The 18,742-nt window shown below is 38.2% G+C and overlaps 1 protein-coding gene across 1 annotated transcript in view; it reads left to right on the top strand.

The window, feature by feature from the left end:
- The window catches only part of abtb2b (ankyrin repeat and BTB (POZ) domain containing 2b), a 54,234-nt gene that overhangs the window by 25,444 nt on the left and 10,048 nt on the right, over positions 1–18,742 (top strand). The window contains exons 2-3 of the mRNA XM_058075833.1: positions 7,701–7,850; positions 12,098–12,308. Coding sequence (XP_057931816.1) covers positions 7,701–7,850; positions 12,098–12,308 — 361 coding nt within the window. The remainder of the gene's footprint in view (positions 1–7,700; positions 7,851–12,097; positions 12,309–18,742) is intronic.

Genomic DNA, 18,742 nt, shown 5'->3' with positions numbered 1-18,742 from the left:
TTTTGAACAAATTGTTCAAAAAGAGTTCAAAAAGAGGTTCCCGCACACTTTGTCACTCTCATTCATTAGTTTATTAAGGTAACGTTTTCGGTCCGTTTGATTAAATTATTAAATATTTATTTATAATATTCATTATTAAATATTATATTAAATATTAAAACAAATCATTCAAAAAACATTTTCCTGAAAATTGTTACTTATTACCTCGCCGTCCCTTATAACCCCATTTTACGGTACTACTACGTGGGTGAAAAACGACATCGAAGCGCTAAACATAACACATAACTGTTTTTTACAAGTTCCGCAAAGCATGCTGGGTAGTCCAGCGACAACAACAAAATGATTTATGAACAATAAAATACTGGACATTAAGAGTATGTTAACGTAACCTCCTCGACATATTTTGCAATGGAGCAAAAATGCGACAAACACGGCAAAATGTTGGTAGAGAGAGTACCACTTTGTGTTCGTTGATGTGTTGTGTTGTTTGGATGTACAAGCTACAGATTGCATCGGAATATTCCCTGTACGACTCAAGCGTGCCACAATAGCACTGCAAGTCATGTTGCCGGATAAAGCTTTGATGTTACGGGTTCAAAAACGGAATTTCGAAAAACACGGTTGGCCAGATTAAGACACTTGGGGGGCCAAATGTGGCCCACGGGTCACAGTTTGCTCACCACTGGATTAAATGAAGGTTGCAACTAATGTCATTTTATTTCCTAGCCATTTATTTAGTAGTTTACAAACAAACACAGGGAAAACACGCATAAATGACAAGTACTTACCATTAATGGCCTTTTTCTGCTTTTTTCTTTCACAATTTCTTCTTTCTCAAATTCAGGATCTCTTTATGTTTCAACTTTCTGTTCATTGTCACTGTGCGAGTGATTGACAATGTGGGTAAGTGTCCAAACCCAGAGATTTGTGTATATCTCTTCCTTCACAGCTGATGAGATTACCTGTGTTTTTAACCCCAGCTGAGCATCCCCTCTGAACCCTGACCCCTTCCAGCCAAGAGTCCCTGGAGGTGTCAAATTATATTGAGCAGACCCTAACTCGCCTGCCTATCATAGTTAGTGATTTATCAGCCTCTTCCTGCATTTGTCAAGGTTCTTGCACATGATTGGTAAAGAGCATGCGTCTTTCCATTGAGATTTGAACGTTTCATAATTTTATTTCTAAATGAGAATTTGTATAATTCACCGTATGAATGCTTTTCTTTATCTGTAAAGGCAGTTTGTAGACGTGCATATTTTTCAAACTGAAACAGAATTATTTTTAGCATGAACACTAATGGACCACTTAGGCTTCCTAAATGCCCCTCTGTCCCATTTGAAGTCTGTTTAGATAACGATCATGGGGAGGACCCACCATGGCAAGCAAACACTTTTTTTTTTTTACCCTACATGGTGAAGCTTGATCAATGCCGTGGCTGCAAAATAAAAACATTTACATAAATTTACACAAGGTATCTGTTTTATTCTCTCGCAATCCGCTCACATGCAGAACTTGTGACAATTTGCCGTGTATTAGAGAAGGAACCGGCAATTTCTCAAAGAAAGCATGTGTGTTTGTATTTTCTTGCCAGGGCACGGAGAGGTTGATCCAATAACAACTCTGTTAAACACTGTACTATTGTAGGGTTTTCCATCCTCCACCATCCAAACAGGAGTTAGCATATAGCCTCCTTGTCCTCTCGGTCACTGACTGCCCTATTTTGGCTCAAGGAAATGACTTTGAAGCCCACTTTCCCCCGACTCTCTGATCCACCCTTTAATGAATGAAGAGGCTGTTAAGGTCGCAGGACAGACACGTTACTTATGCATTTGTCGGCACACACACACACACACACACACACACACACACATTCTTTGACCAAATCTAATCATGTGTCTTTCACACATTCTTTGAGGTAGACAAAACTAATTATCACACACAGACCAATTGGTGCAATAATTGGCTTTCTTATTCATATATTAGTGGCCAGAAATATTTCAATATTGAACAAAGCAAAATTAGTTCTCAATCAGAAATCACTCCACACTCTTTATTGCTCTCTGGTTCTACCATATCTTACTTATTGTGTGGAAAAATATGGGCTAATAACTACAAAAGCAATCTTCACTGGCTAAATGTACTGCAAAAAAGGCCAGTAAGGATAATTCATAATGCCGCCTACAGAGAACATACTAACTCCTTATTTTTAGAATCACAAATACTTCAACTTGCTGATATAGTTCATCTAAACAGCTAAAATAATGCATAAGGCTAAAAATAATCAATTACCAAAAAATGTCATCCAATACTTCTCTACAAGAGAAGGAGAAATATGATCTCAGGGAAGAAGTACATTTGAAACACTTCTATGCTAGGACTACGTTATGCTAGCCATAGCATTTCAGTATGTGGAATCAAACTATGGAATGGATTGAGTAAGGAAATCAAACAATGCACAACGATGAGCCAATTCAAGAAACAATACAAGCAGTTGATGTTTGCTAAATACAAGGATGAAGAGTCTTGAACCAGTCATGATGTGCTATATATATCACTATATTGACACCTACTATGGTACCCATTATGTCATTGGATGCTCATATTAACTTGTCAAATAAAACTAAAAAAATTAAAATAAAAAAACTAAAAAAAAAAATTAAAATTATATTCTGAAAGCAGGAAGTGAACAAATGTAACAGTTACTGATTGTAAAAGTACCAGATGGAGGGGTAGGATTTAATAAGCTTTGCTTCTTCCTACTCTTTTTTGGACTGTGAACTGATTGTGTGATGCATTCAATTGTAATCTGATGCATGTTCAAATGAAATAAAACCATAACCATAAATCTAAGAATATTTGAAGGTTTAAGTGAAAAGAAAACTCTAAGTTGAACTTTTTGTTGTTAATATGATATGACCCGTGATGGCAGCTAATTTATTATGACAGTTTGGCTTGGCAAAACATTGAGCAGAAACATAGTAACTCAGCTGTCGGGTTTCCACCGTCTTACTGCATTTTACTCGAGAGCGCTTTGACTGATAGCTTGGCTGAAGTGCAATAATTCTGCAAGATAGTTTGATGGCTGGGGACTACCACGGGTTTTGTGGTATGTTTATGTTGTCGATTTGTAGCCTCGATTCCCACATGCCATTTGCATGGTAAACCTCAGAAATTGTACCATAATAGCCACAAAAGGCTCCCCACCCTCACAAAGTTCACCAATGTCTTGTTTTCCAGTGATTCCAGTTTCTTTTGTTGACATTCCTCTAATATTGTGGTGGATGTGGAGACGGGCCCTGGTGGGATTGTAAACCTCTGTCAAGTCCAGATGACTTTGGCTGGGCTTCGGTGGTAAAAAAAAAAAGGGTGGGAACTGCGTTGGGTGTGGCTGAATCACTTGGAACTACTTACCTTATCTATAGACTTTAACTCGGTTAAGGCGCTGTTAATTTGAGCAATTAGGGTAAAAATTCATTCCAGCATATCACCTGCAGAATGATTACACAATTCCTGCGATCTACTAATCTAACTGAAGGATGAGTCTGCAGTGCGTGAGCATTAACATAATCAAACCAGTTAATTAAAAACACTCTGGGTTCTTTAGCAAAGTATGTGTTCTTGTTGTCTTGGTGTTCTTGTTTGAACACAAAGTAACCGAAGAGAAGTACAGACATTACTATTGTGTTCTTTTGTGCACAGGAAAGTGATTTTGTTTGCCTGACATGTTCTTTGTAGTGGTCGCCTTCTGCTAGAGGCAGCCTTTTTCATTGTTAGGAACGGGGAGTCAGCACATATTATACAAGTCAGATTTTGCATCGAGTGGACGAGAGAGACAGAGAGCGAGAGAGAGCTGAAGTTAGACTTTTATAACCTTGTTCCCTTCGTCAGTTACTCTAGCACAGTGGTCTCAAACACGCGGCCCGCGGGCCAAATGTGGCCCGCAGGACACTAGTTTGAGGCCCCCGCCTTGATATGAAAGTTTAATGTTAGTGCGGCCCGCGCAAGTTTGATATGGATGCTGTATGGTATCATGTACCCAGAAAAAATTATTACGTTTGACTAATGTTCATGTTAAAGGTTAAATAACTGTTAATAGTTATCCTCCCTATCCGTGTGGAAGTGGTAAGTTTTTGGCTTTTTAAGTTTAAAGGAAATAACTTGGAGGCTACCGTTTAGGTTGCTAGCTCTCTAGTTTGCGAGTTAGCATGTGTCTCAAGACCCTGCAGTTGCGCAATATGTTGTAAATAAAAAGAGTATAAATGTGACTATAGTCGTGTTTTGTCATGTCTACAGGGCTCTAATAATGCTTTGTTCATTTTAATCAGAAAAAAAAATAATGTGTCTAACCACCAACTATATGTGGTTTCTCAAGTTTTTATTATTTGCCGTTTTATTATTATTATTATTATATTTATTTATTACTGATTGATTGATTTTATTTATTTATTTTATTTCCTATTTCTTATTTTGTGTAGAAAAATAAAAATTAAGATATTTGAGAACAGTGGACTGTTTTATCAGAGCTTTTATTGTCGAAAATCGGAACCAAAGCAAAGTTTATTCATTGTTCTGTTTACCTGATGCGGCCCAGCCTCGCCCAGACCCTAGCTCCAGTGGCCCCCTGTTAAATTGAGTTTGAGACCCCTGCTCTAGCATCAATATGGATTTCATGAACTAAGTAATGTACTGATTCAGGTTTTGATATTGAATAGAGTATTTGAGTGGGGTGTCACAGTGTGAATCCATAAAAAAAAAAATCTCCCACAGAAGACTCCCATAGACATGTTTGCAAGTAACCGGGTTCTTCAATCTCTCTGTGTTTGTGAGTTCCTGAGTTCTAGGGGGTGTGAGGTGATAGACAGGAACAGGAAGTGGAAAGTAGAGTTGATATGAGGCAAGGAGCAGATCTGTTTTCCAAACGGTTAATATACTAAGACAAATGCACTTACTTGTACAATAAATGCCTAGTTTCTCTTTCAATTTAAACAGTGGCAGCAGGGGTAAGTGAAAACGTTAACAGAGTCGAATACCCACCACCTTGTAAGTTTTGAACGACTCAGTCAATATTCAACCGCCTCGGCACTGTAGCTCGATTTATGCTTGCAATTACATTTACACTCACAGTTGACCTATCTTTTATAGAGCAATAAAGACATGCGTTAATGCGTGGGGTGCAGTTGACACCATGTTGCTGCTTAAGTCTGCAACCGTTGTTTGATGACTGTGCAATGATATAGCAGGTTGTGTTTGGATTAGGTCATAAAACCAAATGAACCATAAAAACGAACACATCCGAGAGGCGGTTCAAGCAAATAAGTTCAGGAGAAACTCTTCTCACAATTCAACACAAGACACCTGACCAACAATGGTCTTGTTGAATAATGCTGCTTGTTTACAAATATGGCTGATATCATAGCTTCTTACAATGGGATCAGCTTGGTCCTATTCATGCTCTGTTAGCCACGTATCTTTGGTAATGGTAATGGTAATGGTTTTATTTCATTTGAACATGCATCAGATTACAATTGAATGCATCACATAATCAGTTCACAGTTCCACATGTCCAAAAGGAGTAGGAAGAAGCAAAGCTTATTAAATCCTACCCTTCCATCTGGTACTTTTACAATCAGTAACTGTTACATTTGTTCACTTCCTGCTTTCATAATATAATTTAAAAGTTTTTTTAATTTTAATTTTTTTAGTTTTATTTGACAAGGTGATATGAGCATCCAATGCCATAATGGGTACCATAGTGCGTGTCAATATAGTGATATATATAGCACATCATGACTGGTTCAAGACTCTTCATCCTTGTATTTCGCAAACATCAACTGCTTGTATTGTTTCTTGAATTGGCTCATCGTTGTGCATTGTTTGATTTCCTTACTCAATCCATTCCATAGTTTGATTCCACATACTGAAATGCTATGGCTAGCATAACGTAGTCCTAGCATAGAAGTGTTTCAAATATAGTTCTTCCCTGAGATCATATTTCTCTTGCATTTTTCAAGAGATATCTACTGACCTTGGTGCATGCTTGCGACTGACAAGGTCTGAACTATTTTTCAAATGTGCTGCAAACAATCCTTCAGGACTTCATTGCATTGTAATCTTACCATGATATTTTGTGTGCCTAATTTTGTACAACGAAACCCGTCTAACAACGGTTCATACTATTTTAATTCAGTTTAGTGGGAGCAGCCATCAGTATGTAAATCTAATTTAGACATGTAGGTAATCCATACTCCACATAACGTAGTTTAAAATATGTTTTTACACAGACTCATATATTCGCTTTGTTGGGGGCGGCATGGCTTGGGGGTCCATGGTTCCATATAGGAAATCCCACACGAGACCAACCCATTTTAGCATAGCCATGCAATGGAGAATTATATTGAATTATTTTCTTTCCTTCCAATGCCATGAATTCTACATCTCAGCTCTTGAGAACCAGTCATTTCCCACCACTGGGTCACAGTAGGTAAAGTGGAGGCTTTTAGGGAGCTTTACAAAGAAATCCCCAACTAAAGCTCCTTCTTATAATTAATAACTTGTTTGCAGGTTGTTTTGTAAAAACAGGAACAAACTCCAAATCCCATGTATTTCCTGAAAAAACATCAGTAGTAGTTGTTGGGGGCTGGCAATCATCAAACCTTTGTTTGTATTGACCGTTCCTATTTCCTGTCGTCACATAGGCTGTGAAAAGTTGTTCATGATTTAGTTAGTGTCTGATCACCACTCTAAATTAATTGCGATGTTGTGTCAATGGCTTTAATTGCCATTATATTAAATGCATGATCATGTGAAGTATGGGGTAATAACTACAAAAGCAATCTTCACTCGCTAAATGTACTGCAAAAAAAGTCAGTAAGGATAATTCATAATGCCGCCTACAGAGAACATACTAACTCCTTATTTCTAAAATCACTAATACTTCAACTTGCTGATATAGTTCATCTTCAAACAGCTAAAATAATGCATAAGGTTAAAAACCAGTTACTATGGTACCCATTATGTCATTGGATGCTCATATCACCTCGTACTTCGGTACGAGGTACATTATTTAAAAACAAAAAAATAAATAAAAAAAAACTATTATGGAAAGCAGGAAGTGAACAAATGTAACAGATACTGATTGTAAAAGTACCAGATGGAGGGGTAGGATTTATGACCTCGTACTTTGGTAGGTAACAAAAATAAAAATAAAAATAAAAATAAAAATAAAAATAAAAATAAAAATAAAAATAAAAATAAAAATAAAAATAAAAATAAAAATAAAAGCTATATTATGAAAGCAGGAAGTGAACAAATGTAACAGTTACTGATTGTAAAAGTACCAGATGGAGGGGTAGGATTTAATAAGCTTTGCTTCTTCCTACTCCTTTTGGACATGTGGAACCGGGAACTGATTATGTGATGCATTCAATTGTAATCTGATGCATGTTCAAATGAAATAAAACCATTACCATTACCATTACCAAGTCACCACTGGCTGCCTACCGGTAGTTTATGTTCCCGATCATAACTCACTTTTTTATTTGGCCTCATTACCATCGATTACATGTAACACGTTTACACATTTACTCGGTAAATACAACCAACAATTGTTCTCCACAGGCAATGCTGGGACTTGTTTGCGATCCTCACCAACATTATATGTCTGCTATAAATTCCTTTCTCCCTGTTTTTCGTTCCCGTAGGTGTCTTGTCCCTGCCGGCCCATTTCAGTCCTTATACAGAGAATCAACAGACTTCTGTGGACTGCAGGGAGGATGCCTATGCCCAACTAGAGCTCAGGACGCTGGAACAGTCCCTGCTGGCTACCTGTGTGGGCAGCATCTCCGAACTCAGTAAGTCATGTAATACACTTACTTCAGTGTAGCTAAATATAATAGTGTTGTGAAACAGGTGACAATATCTGACGTGCTATTTCATCTCTCAAATACTGAAGTTGACAAAGGGTGAACTTCAGAAGGGATGGAGAATCTTTTATGTGACAGAAATGGAGTCAGTTTTTCTGTTCTTGTACTGCATTTTGATTGAAATGCACATCAAAATGTTGCACTGATGGACCAGCTAGTCTGTTTTTTATTACAGAGCTGCAAACGTGACTCTATTTTCACTTTTTTTCCAATACATTTACATGGTAGTGTCATGAATCATGATGCCATTACGGGGTTTTTTTTGTATAAACAAGCAAGGGTGCATGATGGTATTGACCTCTCAACCTTCCCTTCCACCTAATTCTTTCCTGGCGCCATCCCGTTTGAATAGATTTCCCCTATTTTCCCTGTATTTTAACTTTAATGGAAAAACAAGAGTAGACATTTGTTAAAAAATATGACATAAATAGCAGAATTGTTTGTATTTTCCATAGAAATGTTTGACAGGCATGCACCAAGCATCATACATCATTCATATACAGTAAACTTCAGATATATCGGACTCGGATATATCGGAAATTCGCTCACAACGGACAGATAAAAAAGAACCGATTTTTCTGTAATGCATTTCCAATAAAAATTCATTGCATATATCGGATGTTTTATAACGGATTTCGCCTATTTCGGACAAAATCTCCAGTCCCGTTCCAATGCATTTCCATGAAATTTCCCTCGCATATATCGGATGGCCGCATCTTGCCGCTCCGATTCGCCGAATCGTGACAGGCCGCTATACGACGTCATTTGCAGCGTTTGCAGCGTTGCCTGCGCGTCCAGGTACATTGGAAACATAGTCAAGGAAGTGCCTTTTTATAACGGATAAAATCCCATTTACGCATATACCGGATATATGCGTAAAACTGACATTTTCCGGTATACGCATATAACGGATTTCGCTTATATCGGACAAAACCAGTGGGAACAATTGAATCCGATATATCCGAGGTTTACTGTACATACTGTACATGCCGCTATAATATAGTTGCTACCCGAGTGTGTTATGTCAGTACTGTATAGGTCATAACATAATATATACAATATTTACTCTACTTCACATGACAGTAATGGAAAACTGGGCTCAATCCAGTTCATTGAAAGATCTATTTCAAAGGTCATCAGCAAAGGAGTAGAAGAGCGTTGTGGACACGGTGGATGAATGAGGTTTAGGTCCGAGTAAAGGATGGAAAGTCTGTTGTGACAAGGGTAAGAGGAATAGGTTTGGTGCTCGTGCTATATACGTTTCCTCTTTCCAAGGGAGCAAACACTTTGCCATTTGTTCCCTCGAACACAAGACCACGTTCATACACCACCGTCGTTAGCTGGTCGTTAAGAAAGTGAACGCACACTCTCTCACACAGACGCACTCTTTCTCCCACTTTGCTCAGTGGACTCTTTGTGCCACGTTGCCCTAGTGGTATGAATCCGAGCTGGTCTGGGCAGGGCTGGCATGCTTCACACTCTTTGGCGCCTACAAACACAAACAGACACACACAGGCAATGTGTTCGCTGATATCCAACACACGAGCAAAACACAGAGGGCTTGGCACTCTGATGTGAGGCCAAGGAGACCATACAGGAGCGTCTGTACTTGGCTGCTCAGTCCTCTTGGATCTTTACAGAGGACTTGGCAAGACACACGGACACACGGCATACTTGAACAGGATGAATATTGAATGGAACTCTACTAAATATTTTAGCAAAATATGCAAAACTGATACTGAAAAGTGAAAAGTTGAATATTTTGGCCAGTTGTAGTCCTCGATCCAACTATGGTGCACTTGTGTGATAGGGTGCAATCATTTTTCTTTATGACTTTTTAAATAAATAAAAAACAACAAGAAACCATTCTCGAAAGGAACCCTAAAAAGCAATCTTAGAGATGTAGTATTTCATTTTGGTGTTTCGCCCCTGACAGCTAGTTCGGGCCTCAGGGCTCAATATGGGTTGTAAAACCAGGCAAAGACTCCATCTCAGGCGAGGATTCCTCGGAGACCTCCTGGGTGGACTGCTGTTAGCGGTTAACACAAAGGAGGCCCTTCAGCTTTAAGTGGGGTCTGTTTAAGGAGAGCCAACCCTATCTAACCCAAACTCTTTAATGCACACACACACACACACACACACACACACACACACACACACACAAACTGGCCAAAACCCCAAGCCTCAACCCCTGCACTGCCCCAGTCATGCTAATCCGGTTAGAAATTAACCCTGCGGTAATCACACTAAATGAGTGCTATATGATACCAAGTTCAGCTTGGCCTGTTTCACTCTCCCTTGTTCTTTTCTACCCACAACACCCCCTTCTCGACACACACACACACACACACAAACACACACAAACACACACCCTTCCTGTGATGACTGATAGTCCATTCATTGCTCTTTACATTTGGGACAAATATGGTCATGCAAATGCTCTCCCAATGCCCTGCAATTCCCCTTTTGAATAATTCTGTTTAGTTTGGCACTAAATTGGTCCAAATGTGAACAGTGTTTTTATTGTTTTATTTTATTTTATTGTTTTTATTGCTCTATGCACACTTCAAGTGTGAACTTATTACAACACCATCGTTGTTATGGTAATGGTAATGGTTTTATTTCATTTGAACATGCATCAGGTTACAATTGAATGCATCCCATAATCGGTTCCCAGTTCCACATGTCCAAAAGGAGTAGGAAGAAGCAAAGCTTATTAAATCCTACCCCTCCATCTGGTACTTTTACAATCAGTAACTGTTACATTTGTTCACTTCCTGCTTTCATAATATAGTTCACGTTTTTTGTTGTTTGTTTTTTTTTGTTTTACTTCCCACAAATTGTAAAGTTTTACCCATGCGTAATCCCAGCAATTTTTCAAAAGCCGTCCCTTTTTGATGATTTTGACTGATTTTTCAAGGCACACAGATTATGGTGTTCTAGGGCACTCATCTGTCATCGGAAAAAAAACATTAGTTTCTACATTTTTCTGTTCTCTAGTAATCAGTTACATTTGTTCTTTTCTTTTGTTTGTTTTTTTTTAATAATGTACCTCGTGCTGAAGTACGAGGTACTTACTCCAGTTATAGTTGTACTGTAGTGGGAATATTTTTTTTTTCTTTATATTTTTTTATTCTTTATTTTTTCTTTTTTTTTTTAAACAAAACGTCAACATTAATACAAACAAACTCAAAACAAAAAGGGGGCACTGGACATACACAGTGTACAATTTACATTTACATTTACATTCCTTGTCATGGTGCAATTTCAGTCATTTCCTTGGTTTCTGTCCGTGAACAGTGTCCATTTCACCCATTTTTCTCAACACATGTCTTCTTCAGTCCTCAATCTATGTGTTAATAGTTCCATATCGTGTATTGTGTTCATTACACAAAGCCAGTCCTCCAGTACCGGGGGTCTTGGATTAAGCCATTTTTTTGGTAATGGATTTTTTATATACTACCAACATGATATTTATATAAATATAAATATATCTTCCCTTAACACAAAGTCTCCCAGATACAATATCTCGCATGAAAAAGTCACACTGTAACCCAAAATCCGAAGGTTTTACAGGCCCTCTTCCAAAAATCGGTGATATTTGGGCATAACCAAAACACATGTGAATGGTTAACATTGACTGTACCACACTGACGCCAACATGGCTGGGTAACTTTAAGATATTTTGTTTAATTTCTGGTGTAATGAAAAAAAAATCAGATTATATTCTTCCAGCAATGCTCCCTCCATACCCGAGATGAAGTGGGAATATTTTTATAATCAACAGTGATACTTAGTACATACCGTACACATGAATATACTTTTATGCATTGACACAGCTAATAGACATTTAACTGTATCATGTTTTATTGGTACTGTTGATCTGTTATCTGTTAAGGTATTACCAACTTCAGTAGTTGATTTAGAATCGGCATCTGGCTGTGTTTACCGATAATGACACCGCTAATGACAGATACCATAGATAAGTGCCGGAGTGTTAAATGTAAGTGGTTTAGGAAAAGGGGAATTCCGGTTAAATTGGAATCCTGCAGAGTTTACATTAAGCACCAGATTTCTTGTTATTTGTTTTTAAGATTTGTGTAAGGGGTCTGACTACAGGTCGGTGTCGATACTTTTCTCAGCACGGGAATCATTTGATGTCATTTTTTTTCCAGGTGACCTGGTATCCCGTGCCATGCACCACATGCAGCGTCTGAGCTCAGTGCGTCCAGGTTTGAGTCCAGCTCGCCATGCACGCCCACAGCAGCCTGTGTCCTGGTCACCTGACGCCCTCCACACCCTCTATTACTTCCTGCGATGCCCGCAAATGGAGTCCATGGAGAATCCCAACTTAGATCCCCCACGCATGGCGCTAAGCAAAGAGAGGTAAGAGTCATGCATGAACGCATGAGATATGAAAGGGGACCGATTATGCTCATTTTCAGCTCTTTGTATTGAGTTGTGCACTTCTATAGAGCAGCTACACATAATAACCCACACATAAAGCTTTCTAGATCTTCCAGATTCTGCACTTCCTGGCATCGTTTAACACAAGAATACGACATTTATAGGTCAGAAAAAGCCTAAAAAAATAACAAGTCACTTTTAAGGTTCTGTACAAACTTGTATGACAGAATTTAGAATCACCTTTTGACTGGTTGGTCATGTTTGTCAACTGTCTTTGTTAATGCATGCAATACCACATATGTATTTATACAATGTTATTTTTTGATGATGCAACTGCACACTGATGGATGACACTTTTAGAGCAGCTTTAAAAAGCCATAAAAAGAGCCACAATGCATTTCATAAGAGCTGAAATTTACGTGCACTTTCACTTTTCACTTGTGGTATAGGTTAGATCAGGGGTGGGCAAACTACGGCCCGGGGGCCACATCCGGCCCGCCAAGTGTTTGAATACGGCCCGCCCAATCTTTCAAAAGTATTTAATTTAAACTCAACATACAACCTGGCATCATGGCCTGAGCCAACCTTTTGATGGTTGTATCAATTTCGTTGTTTGACATGGTCTGTTGTTTACAAAGTGCTCCTGAAAAAAGAGACACAAGCACATAATAATAATAAAAATTAAAATAATAATTATTATATTATTATAACTATTATGATTATTATATTTATTATATTAATGCTAATTATTATATTAATTATATATAATAATATTGTTATATTTGCATATTTTTACATAATAATAATATAATAATTATTATTCTAATTTTGTTTTAATTATTATAATATTTTATTATTTTTAAAATATTTAAATATAAATATAAAATAATAAATAATAATAGCAGATTGCATGACAATTTTACAGATACAATAATACCAGGTGGACTGTTACGTGTAAAATATATAGTCTGCCCCCCCCCCCCCCACCCCCACCCCACCCCCCCCGGAAATTTTGTTATATCAATGCGGCCCGCGAGTCAAAAAGTTTGCCCACCCCTGGGTTAGATGTTTCATCTCCCTGTTTTAGTCGGGAACTGATATTTTGCTGAACCTTTTTTTTGTGATGAAATACGGGAGTCTAATCTTTCTTTTGGTATAGTTACCATATTTAAATAACCATATAACACAATATTCTGTGTACCAAAACTGGAACCATAGGCCACAAAGGTTTTATCGCGCCTCACCTTTTCTCAACATTGTTCTCGTGTGAAATACACACTTCAAAAAAAGTGTTCAGTGGGCAAATTACAGGTAAGCAAGAACCTCCAGGTGTTAATGTTGATGTAACAGCAGAGGGAACTACGCCTCAGAAGGAGATTTAGGCCAAAGACGGCTGGTTTTAAGGATTTTAGGAGGGCGCTAATAGCATATACTTCTGTTAGGAGCGCCTCAGATCTTATTTTGGTTGTGGAATAACCTGATAATTTCTTATTTGCTGTCCTGGGAGGTTTTTTTTTTGGTGTCATTTGTCCTGTTAAAGCTAAAACAACGATGTTTTGGTAATGATGTAAGGTAAAATGACTTTATTACTGACAACTGAATGTGTGTTATAAAGTATGTGTGACACGCATTCATTATAACAAAGAAAAATGATAAATGCACTACTGCAGTGGTCCCCAAACTAAGGCCCGGGGGTCGGACACGGCCCACTTCCACATTTGTCCGGGCCCCCTGAACAATAAAGCATGATAACCAAATGGTAACCTATTGTGACGTGACTACAACCACACTTTTGCCCCAGTCATAGAACATAAACAAACATACGACCCTGACCCTGGCCCCCTTCAGAGGAAAGAAAAGTCATGTGGCCCTCACTGGAAAAAGTTTGGGGACCCCTGCACTACTGTCTAAGATTAAATACGATGTTGTTTTAGAGTGGTTTAGAGAATATGTCATTAAATCATTTGAAAAACCAGCTGATTTCCACACACACACATTTAAAGATGACCCAAGTCCTCATTAGTATCAAAGGTAATATAGCAGCAAATAAACACCCGTCCTTTACTTCTACTTTTACTGGCAGGTTCTAGCAAGTGTTCAGGTGTTTTTAATGTTGGGTGTATATCAGCTACAGGAAGTGATTGTACTTTGCGCCGTCCGTGACATTCACTTCACACATTTTAGTACCTGTGAATGACAGCAGGGCCCAGGTGAGGGGGTGTGGGTAGTGCAAGACTGGTTGTGATTACAATTACAGTCCTAGCGCCTGGTAATGATACAGACGTCTCCCCTTCAGCGGGCCTCACCATTTGCTCTTGTTGAAGTCAGCGGTTCCCCAAGATGGAATCTTGGGTGGAAAACCCCCAAAGCCACAAATCTGTGTGGGCCACGCCATCAAGTATTAGTAGACCATCTGAGCGGACTAATTGCAGTATCTTCAAAGCAATGCTAGATACTTTTGGAGTACTGGAATGCCAGTGACTTGCCAATGTTTTTTTTTTTTTTTTCTGTGCATGCCCATATCTTTGTTGCGCACATGCTACCAGACCACGCTTGTATCAGGATTGAAAGTACGATTCCCTCCGAAACGGCTCAGCAGCGATAAATAAATTTAGAACTATGATGTTTGATGACAATCACAGATTATGCAAATTATACCCGGGTACCATCCAAAACTACCCTGATATGGGAAGTAGTACACATTGATGACCTCACCTATTCCAAATAAGGCACCCATTGTCTTTGATTTAACTGAATCCACACTGAATGCACTCCTATAGAGCAGCTACACATAATAACCCGCACATAAAGCTTTCTAGATCTTCCAGAATGTGCACATCCTTGTGCAGCGTTTACATGAAATTGCTGTTGTTATATCACAAATTAGCATATTTTCTTTCATTCATTCCTTCATTTTCTATCGCTTTTTCCTCACGAGGGTTGCGTTGGGTGCTGGAGCCTATCCCAGCTGTCTTCGGGCGAGAGGCGGGGTACACCCTGGACTGGTGGCCAGCCAATCACAGGGCACATATAGACAAACAACCATTCACACTCACATTCATACCTATGGACCAGTCGCCAGAGATGGCCGAGAGTGGAATCAAACCCGGGTCTCCTAGCTGTGTGGCCTGTGCACTAACCACTCGACCACCGTGTAGCACAAATATCGAAAATTTTGTTGTAGACAAACAACCATTCACACTCACATTCATACATATGGAGAATTTGGAGTGGCCAATTAACCTAGCATGTTTTTGGAATGTGGGAGGAAACCGGAGTACCCGGAGAAAACCCATGGGGAGAACATGCAAACTCCACACAGAGATGACCGAGGGTGGAATTGAACCCTGGTCTCCTAGCTGTGAGGTCTACACGCTAACCACTAGACCACCGTGCCGCCCGCATATTTTCTCATCTACCATAAATTTAGTGTTTTAGTTTAACATCAGATCATCTTACACACCTTCTATGGAGTCTTTATTAGAGCAATCAGACTCTAGATCAGTCAGTACCTTGACCAAAGTCTGTCCCCTTAACTTCAGAGTTCTGTGGACATGTAAGTGTTCCATGGTTCCAACCCTTTGGGGAAAAATATCGGAACTTTCCCAACAACCTGAAGAGAATTAGTAGACTGTCAAAGCTCATGATGAAGAAGGCGGCGTGACTCGGAGATAATATTTCTGTGTGTGACTATGTATAAACAAGTGTGTGAAAGTTTGTCTTTACAAGCCCGTGTGTGTGTGTCTATCCTGCTGTTTCAGATCTCTCAGCTAGTCATAAGAACTATCTGGTTTCAGTGCTAACAGACGTACAGGCTTTGATGTTGTAACGACTTGGACAGAGCTCAGGTTTGTGTTTCAGGCTGAGGGGCATAACCCAGACGTTAGGGTCAGATGGGACGTGTAAAGAGGTGTCCCGATACTATGTACCAGGCACGGAGTCTGGTAGTGTTGAAGAGATTATGCATTGAATGCATTCACACGCGTGCACACGCATGTTTGCACACGCAGTTCGGTTCCAAATGTGAAAATTGTAAATAGATCATAGCGGTATATTTGGAAATAAATGTGTATTTCCATGCGAAACAACCATGTTACACCCGCAAACGTAATAACTGCCCACAAATGTAATACAAATCTGCAGCTTTGAATGTAATAATCCCGCAAATGTAATAAATTTACCACAAATGTAATAAAATTTGCCTACTGCAAACGTGATACTGAATTTCCTGCAAATGTAACAACAACAAAATATCATTATTTTGCTTCATATTACATTTGTGGGAAGTTATTACATTTACAGATTTTCACTTTCCCACATATGTAATAATTTCCTAAATTCAGTATTACGTTTGCAGTAGGCACATTTTTTTATTTATTACATTTTTGCGGGGATTATTTGCGGGATTATTACATTAAAAGCTGCAGATTTGTACTACGTTTGTGGTTTATTACGTTTGTGGGCAGTTATTATGTTTGCGGGTGTAACAAACCATCTGTTTGTGTTGTTTATGGTAGTTTTATATATTTTGGTTAAGTACATATGGCTCCATTTGTGTCAAAGTGAAAGTATATTTGATGTTCTACTGTTCTATGTTCTACTGCTGATTACTAGAGAACAGAAAAATGTAGAAACTAATGTTTTTTTTTCTGATGACAGATGAGTGCCCTAGAACACCATAATCTGTGTGCCTTGAAAAATCAGTCAATGTCATAAAAAAGGGACGGCTTTTGAAAAATCGCTGGGATTACGCACGGGTAAAATTTTACAATTTGTGGGAAGTTAAAAAAAAAAAAAACTTAAACTGTATTATAGAAAGCAGGAAGTGAACAAATGTAACAGTTAGTGATTGTAAAAGTACCAGATGGAGGGGTAGGATTTAATAAGCTTTGCTTCTTCCTACTCCTTTTGGACATGTGGAACTGTGAACTGATTATGTGATGCATTCAATTGTAATCTGATGCATGTTCAAATGAAATAAAACCATTACCATTACCATTATCATTACAATAAAGTGCACAAAATTACAGAAGTTAATGAGGAGCGAACCTACCTAACCCTAACCACTACTCATTAGTACCTCATTAGTTCTTCATTCATGTACCAGTGTATTTTTGTGTACCGTATTGTAAAGTGAGACCTAAGCAAGAATGAAGAACATTAAACTGCCGGGATGCCCTGAGGCCATCAGGAAAACGGACACTTTGGCGCAAATGCGTGTTGAGAGGAGGTACGCCATTAAGAGCAGTCTGTTCTTCATCCACTCCAAGAAACACGGCTTTCTTATCACTCCACACCCCTGGCGTTAGAACCAAAATGACCACCCAGTCCCTTTTCTTAATTTAGACATACTACACCTGCCACCTCAACATTTCCCCAGCACTCAACCCCCCCGCCCCTGCAGGCAGCCATCAAGCCCATCTTTTTATGATCTTCTTGTCTGCTTGTTTAACATCCCAGAACTTTAAACAGCTAAATAGGAGACCTTTAAGGCTTTAAATGCACCATAATGTTTGCGTGTAGGGAGACTTCAGCAAGGTTATGTTAGATATGTTGGATATAGGGGTGTTTATTGGTAAGAATCTGGCGATACAATACGTATCACGATACAATATATCACGATACTGCTAACAAGGCGATATTTTTTTTTCTTGTAGTTAAAGATTATTTCCTGGAAAAAACTGAATTACACCAGCAATATGCACTTACTAAACACATTTTTATTCCATTAGAACAGTATGTTATGCTGTATCACAAACTCTCCTCTGTAAAAAAAACTTAAAGTGTAGCATTTGGATAAATAAAGCTTTAACATCCAGCTTTAAATTTACCAAAAAAAAAACCAACATAAAAAACAAATAAATAAAATTATGTCTTAAGATCCTGCTCAAATGTTCACATTCTATTAGCTGGGAAAAAATGCAGCTAAATAATAATAATAGCTAAATAATAATAATAATAATAATAATAATAATAATAGCTAAATAGCGAAATCTGCAGATTTGAATGTAATAATCCCACAAATGTAATACATTTCCCACAAACGTAATAAAATTTGCCTACTGCAAACATACTGAATACTGAATTTCCTGCAAATTTAATAGTTATTAAATTTAATAGTTATTTGCAGGAAATTCAGTATTCAGGAAATTATTACATATGTGGGAAAGTGAAAATCTGTAAATGTAATAACTTCCCACAAATGTAATCTGAGACAAAATAATGTGGTTTGTTGTTGTTGTTTGTTCTTTCTTCTTTGAATGAGGGCAAATGTGTAGATGTAATTTTGAGGATTTTAACAAGATAATTCTTTTTTTTTTCTTTTTTTGTGGAAGAAATATTATTCAAATAGTATAATTTGAATACATTAAAGGATTCTTTAATTATGAAATTATAATTTATTTTAAATTAAA

The sequence above is a fragment of the Doryrhamphus excisus genome, chromosome 6 (assembly GCF_030265055.1).
Source record: "Doryrhamphus excisus isolate RoL2022-K1 chromosome 6, RoL_Dexc_1.0, whole genome shotgun sequence".
In the NCBI taxonomy this organism is placed as follows: Eukaryota; Metazoa; Chordata; class Actinopteri; order Syngnathiformes; family Syngnathidae; genus Doryrhamphus; species Doryrhamphus excisus.
Note: the sequence above shows the minus strand (reverse complement) of the source record. Positions and strands in the feature narration are given on the sequence as shown.